We start from the raw sequence: 5,895 nt of genomic DNA on the forward strand, positions 1-5,895 counted from the left end.
CCCCCAAAAGACCCAGGGGCAGTCAACTACCAACTGACAGCAGCTATTACCCCCCAGCACTGCCCCCCTCCCCCACAACAGCACACACAGCCTCATAGTCAATAATTTATTTCTATCAATAGAGTGAACAGGAATGTGGCCCCCCCCCGAGCATGCCCCCCCCAGGGCATAGCCCCTGCTCCCAACACAGCCTGGGGGGGCACTGGGACAGCTTCATGGACATGAGGACTTGGGGGGCAGCCCCAGGGGGTGGGGGGAGGTATTAGTGTTTGTCAGACCCTCCCCAGTTCAGGGTGGCAGGGCCCCAGGACCCCCTGCCCACAGGTGCTGGGGGAACCCCCTCTACCAAATGCCCCACAGCCCATTGAAGTGGGCAGGTGGGGGCCTTTGCCTAGGCTGTCACCCCACATCCAGGGGGCACCGGGTCAGTGAGTCAATGGGGGGGCGGGGGGCAGGATTAAAGATAAGGCACTTGATCCACACCAGGACACTGGGGTCCTCTGCAGCCAGGGCAGGGGGGGCCGGATCCCCGCGTCTGCCCAGCAAACACCAGGGAGTGTGGGGGAGGGGGGGTCTAGAGGAGCAGGGGGGCGACCAACTGGCCATGGGGCTAAGCAAAGATGTTGGTGATGAAGTCCAGGAAGCGCTTGGCGTACTGCTCCGGGTGCACTGTCGAAATCTCAGCGCCGGCCTGTGCGGGGGGCAGCGTCAGCACCCCAAGACAGGCCCAGCCCCCACCCCAGCCAGCTCTTACCCCACGCCCCAGCCACGGTCTGCACTCGCGCCCCAGCCCCTCCGCCCCTCACTCCAAGGCCAAATGCTAGCAGCTACCTGCAAACCCCCAGGCCCATGCACTGCCCGCCCTGGCCTCGATCCTGGGCAGCTGCTGGCAACCCAGGGATGCCTGGGAAGCCGCAGCCCCTGCAGGGGGATCCGAACCTCCCCCCCTGCTCACCCCATGCTTGACAGTCTTGGCTGCGTGTGCCGCTTTCTTCTTGGCGTCGTACTGGGTGAGGATGTCGATGAGGCCCATGAAGTACACCTCGCAGCAGGGCCCGCCTGAGTGAGACGGGGGTGTGAGACAGGTGCAGACCCCTCTTACCCCGTGCCACCTGAGCCCCCCACCCCCCTAGCACCCCAGCACCTGCTCACCCTGACTGCGGACAGCATACACATCCACACGCGAGTCGAAGTCGCCGGGGCCCAGGGCACGGTGGGCGCCAAAGTCGCCGGCAATGCCGAGGCCCTCAGGGGAGGCGCCGTAAAGGCCGGCGGTGCCATCGTCTCCCCCGTCGTCATCCTCAGGCTCATCCTCCTCCTCGGCCCGTGGCACCTCGTGGATGCCCAGTAGCAGGCTGTAGTCCATGATCTTCAGCTGCACCAAGAACTGCGGGGGGGTGGGGATGATGAACAGGGGGAAGGGGGCCAGACCACGAGCCAGCACTGCTCCACTTTCATGAGGCCCAGTGGCAGGCGCCGAAGGTCTTCCTTCCTGTCTGCCCTCACCACAGGCCTCTGCAAGCCCCATGGGGGGTTTTTGCCCATGTGGCCATTTGCCAGGAGCCCCCAGCCCCACAGCCCCTGCCCGTGTCTGCACAAACCCCTCATCTCAGGCTGAGACAAGCCCAAGGGCCCCTGCCCTCAATGCCACCAACCTCCACATCCCTCTTGAGCTTCTCCAGGAACTCCCGCTTGGCCTCCTCGCCCACGTAGACCCTCTCGTTTTTGTTCAGGAAGTCCATGTCCTTCAGCGTGGGCAGGTCCTTTCCCTGGATTGGGAGGGGAGCTACACATGAGAGCACAGGAGGAGCCCACAGCCTCTCACAGAGCTGTGCAATGGGGGTGGAGGGGCACATCACTGCCCCTGCATCAGAGCCAGGCACCGCAAGCTGCGCCCTCTCTGCCAGGAGACCTGGGAATGGGTCAGACCACAGCCTAGGAAGGCAGCAACCTCGCTGTGGGGTGGTGGGGCCAGGTGGGCAGGGGGCAGCAGGGCTCAGAGCCCAGAAGCACTCAGCTTAGTCTGCAGTGTGGAGGGAGAGAAAAAGGATCCCCCCCCACTATTACCTTCTCTTTGTCACTGGCTTCTCGGGACACCAGGGAGCCCTGCAAAGGTGAGGGGGGAAACAGACACAGTGTTAGCTCCAAGGCAAGGTATTGGGGGGGAGTGCAATAAGGGCTGCGGCTGGCAGCTGCAGGGAAGGGGGTCATGGTGGGGACTGTTCCCAGAGCCAGCCCGTCCACCCTGGGTGTTACCTTGAGGTCATACTTCCGGTGCACGGGCAGGCGGTGGCTGAACATGTTGCGCATGGCCAGCACATAGCGCTCCTCGCTGTCCACGCCCGTGCGGAACATGCCCAGGAACTGTGGCAGCAGCGTGTTCCCGTGGCACTGCACTACGTACTGCAGGGGGAGGGGGGAGCACATCAGAGCCAGGCACCTCGCTGCCCTGCTCCAGGCCCCAACCACATACCTCTGGACCCCTGGCCTGGCCACAGCCAGCTGGCCCATCTCCCTGACCTGCCCCCCCTCCTGGTTCCCAAGCCCCACCCTGGCTGTACCTGGTGGTAGTGCGAGAGCAGGCTGTGCACATCAGCCACATCCTCACTCGAGATCTCTTTAACCACCAGCGTCCGGTCCCAGGAGAGCAGGAAGCGCCGGTCGCTGCCCTCACCCTCGTACTGGGGGGGGCTGCGGGTCAGTGACACCTGGGGGCGGGGAGCACATGAGCCTTGCTAAAGTCAACTCTGCCTGGAAAAAGCCCTGCCTGCCCCTCGAGTGGGCAGAGACATTGGCATGGCACCAATGAGCCCAGAGAGGGGACACTGCTGCTACCTGGTTGGGAGGCTGCAGTGAAACCCAGGGGACCCCTACCCCGCGCTGGGAGAAACCCCTTCCTCTCCATCACACCACACAGGCCATGCCCAAGCATGGTGGGGTGGCGCATGTGTGCACACACATGTGCAGGGGGGTGCGTGTGTGTGCGCATTTGTGTGCAGAGGGAGAGGCTGGGTGGTTCCTAGGGGATACTCACTGGGGGGGGTCCATGTATGCGTGTGAGCACACACACATGTGGTTATGCAGGAGGGGGCATATGTGCATGCAAGCGCGCACACAGCCCCAGCATGACGCCCCCACCTGGAAGTCCTGGTCGTCGATGCCAAAGCGCTCACGCAGGTTGCGGAAGACCTGGGGGCAGTACTCCTTGAACTTGAAGTGGCTGGGCAGGTTCTCCCTGGGGTGGGGGGGTAGGGTCAGCATTCAGCTATCGGCCTGGATGCCACGGCTTGTGGGACCAGTGCCAGGGGAAGCAGGGTTGGGCTGGCTCCGACATGGCCTGCGGTTGCCCCTATCCATCCCATGCACCCCCAGCCTGGATCGCTGGGAGTGGGGGGGCAGATGGATGGACAACCCACAGATTCTGGCCTTGGGGGCACTCAGAGCTCAACCCTGCCCAGGGGTGGCAGAGGAGGGTGGGACTCACCGGTTGAAGAGGTGGTTGTTCACCTTGATCTTAGAGTTTGCCTTGAAGTCATCGGGCAGCAGCATGATGGGCAGCGGCACCTGGCTCAGCTCATTGATCTGCCAGGAAGGAGGTACCACCTGCTGACTCCCAGGCTTGAGCCCCAGAGAACAGATCCCCTGCCCTGCCCAGCTCATACAACACTGCCCTCGGCCGTGGGGAGACCAGGCCTTGGTGCCAGCATGCAGTTAGCGCCCACAGAGCAGAGGCAAATGGCTTTCCCCTCCCCACCCTGGAGACCCCACAAGCTGTTCAGAAGGCTCCTGGGGACAGAGGAGATGGGTCTGTGCCTAAGTGAGCCCAGCCGGATGTCAGGGGCAGGAGCTGGGTTGGCCCCAGATCTGAGCAGGCCCTGCTGCCCCTCAGCCGGGCACTTCACACGTGTTGATACACGGGTCACATGGCACCAGCAGGCACTTGGTCGAGCCCGCAGTGCCACACAGGGAGCTGCTCTGGGGTGGTCCTGTGGGAGGGTACCTATGGGGAGAGACCACAGTCCCAGCTAGCCACAGTGGGGGGGCCTCATGCCCACTCAGGGAACCACAGCTCCAGGATACAGGGGTTGGACAGACCAATTCTGAGGAGGCCAAGGCCTCGACTGGCCACAGGGACTATGGTAAAACCCCATACTTATTCCTCCCTCACAGGAATGCTCTGCTCAAGGCTGCTCCACCACTGGCCCCAGAACCAGGCAAAGGCGAGGTGGCTTGCCTGGCAGAGGCAGTGGGGAGGGCACCCGACCCAGCCACGCCCCTCAGGGTCATGCTGTGGACAGTGTTAATGAGCAGAGAGGCACCATGCAGAGGCGGTGGCTTCCTCAGCCGCTAGCAGGGGAGGTTACGCTGCCCGCTCTCCCCTGAAACCATTACTCTCCCCCCACCCCAAAACCTCAAGCCAAGCTCCCAGTTAGAGACAGGGTGTGGGGGAGAAGGGGAGACTGGGTGCAGGCTCCCAGGGCTGGCACAGCACCACACAGGGCCACATGCCACCCACCTCCTTGGCCACCTCCAGGCTGGCCAGCACCGCTTAGCAGGGCCGCGGGGCTCCTGGAAGCAGAAGGGGGCACTGAAGGGAGCCCGAGAGCGAGAGCATGGGGCTGGGGGAGGGTTCCTCACCGGCAGGGCAGGCCAGGCTGGCTGCCCCTTTCCCGGAGAGCAGAGTCAGAGCCTGCAGGCACAGCCCCAGTCATCCCCATGCCCCTGCCATGTTGCCAGGGGCCAGGCACCCTGCCTGAGGGCGTGGACACCCCCTGCTCACCCAGGACACAGCGATGTTCAGCTGTGCCCGTGTTGGCTTCGCTCCCTCAAGCTGCCCAGGGAGGGGAGCACAGACCTGGCTCCTCGTCACCAGGAACAAATTAAGCTGCTCCAAGGTTAGACCAAGAAATGCCTAGACAAACACCACCTCCCCCCCGGAGACACAGGGCTCCACGTCCCAAGGAGATTCTACCCGTGACCCCCACCCTGGCCAGGCACCAGACAGGAGGGGGGGTTGCTACGCTCTGGCTCCAGGGCATGAGACCTCTCCACCCCCGAGGTCCTGCCAGAGCCCCCCGACGCCCATCTTGGGGCACCCAGCCCCGTAGAGCCCAGGGCAAAGAAGCAACACCTGCAGAATTGGGGCCGTGACTCACTGGAGCGATGGAAGCAGTGGGAGCTGGGGCAGGGAGAGGGGACACTGCCTCCATTGCCCCTCCCCAGCCCAGGGCAAGGGGCAGTGGAGACCCCAAGCCCCTGGTACCTAGCCCGTCACAGCCTGGACTAGGGGTGGGCAGCGCAGCCGGAGGCAGAGCAGGCAGCCAGGCCAGGGTTGGGCGCAGGCCCAGAGTCTCCATCCTGCCCCCACTTGGGAGTGGGCACCCCAGGCCAGCACCATGCCCAGGGGGGTGGGGGGGATAGAAGTCAAGGGTCATGGCTCACCCCTACTCCCTGCTAGATTCCCAGCCCAGCTCTGGGATAGGGCAAGACTCACCTGGGTGGGGGGGACCTAGGCATCCTGGCACGGGTCAGAGGTCAGGGCGGGGTCAAGGGGCAGCCTGGCTGGGGGTGGATGCCCCAGCTCAGGAGCAGCTTCCGGGATAGGAGGGTCAAAGGTCAGCTCACCTGGGGGTGGATGCTCCAGCCCAGCAGCGGGCCCCGGGGCGGGGGAGGTCAGAGGTCAGCTCAGCTGGAGGTGGGGGCCCCGCCCCAGCAGCCGCTTCCGGGGCGGGGTGAGGCCCGGGGTCAGAGGTCAGGGGTCAGCTCACCTGGTGGTGGATGCCCCAGCACAGCACGGCCAGGAAGGGGTCGGCGGCGCGCGGCAGCTTCACGCGCTGCGGCACGAAGTGCTTCCGCTTGGTCTTGGTGCGCGCCCCGGCGGCCGTGGCGGGCCCG

The 5,895-nt window shown here is 64.6% G+C and overlaps 1 protein-coding gene across 4 annotated transcripts; it reads right to left on the bottom strand.

The window, feature by feature from the left end:
- Positions 1–451: 451 nt before the first annotated feature.
- Positions 452–5,895, bottom strand: PIP4K2C (phosphatidylinositol-5-phosphate 4-kinase type 2 gamma). 4 transcript variants are annotated; one of them, XM_025192708.1, is made up of 11 exons: positions 5,769–5,895; positions 4,517–4,569; positions 3,485–3,582; positions 3,139–3,235; positions 2,562–2,708; positions 2,257–2,403; positions 2,068–2,106; positions 1,656–1,769; positions 1,153–1,387; positions 956–1,059; positions 452–691 (listed from the first exon to the last, which is right to left on the bottom strand). In XM_025192708.1, the coding sequence occupies exons 3-11, from the start codon at positions 3,547–3,549 to the stop codon at positions 611–613; spliced, it is 1,029 nt and encodes a 342-aa protein (XP_025048493.1). In that variant the 5' UTR covers positions 3,550–3,582; positions 4,517–4,569; positions 5,769–5,895; the 3' UTR covers positions 452–610. The 4 variants fall into 4 exon arrangements, with proteins under 4 accessions (XP_025048493.1, XP_006036467.2, XP_025048492.1 ...); XM_006036405.3 differs by lacking the exon at positions 4,517–4,569 and having other exon boundaries at positions 5,769–5,889; XM_025192707.1 differs by lacking the exons at positions 4,517–4,569; positions 5,769–5,895 and adding an exon at positions 5,626–5,762.

The sequence above is a fragment of the Alligator sinensis genome, unplaced genomic scaffold, assembly GCF_000455745.1.
Source record: "Alligator sinensis unplaced genomic scaffold, ASM45574v1 scaffold265_1, whole genome shotgun sequence".
Classification (NCBI taxonomy): domain Eukaryota; kingdom Metazoa; phylum Chordata; order Crocodylia; family Alligatoridae; genus Alligator; species Alligator sinensis.

Excerpts from the sequence above, each read along its gene's own strand:
- PIP4K2C (XM_025192708.1), bottom strand. The coding sequence starts at position 3,549 with ATGCTGCTGCCCGATGACTTCAAGGCAAACTCTAAGATCAAGGTGAAC. Across the intron at positions 1,060-1,152 it reads GTATGCTGTCCGCAGTCAGG|GCGGGCCCTGCTGCGAGGTG; the intron begins GTGAGCAGGTGC and ends CGTCTCACTCAG. Across the intron at positions 692-955 it reads CCAAGACTGTCAAGCATGGG|GCCGGCGCTGAGATTTCGAC; the intron begins GTGAGCAGGGGG and ends CCCCCCGCACAG.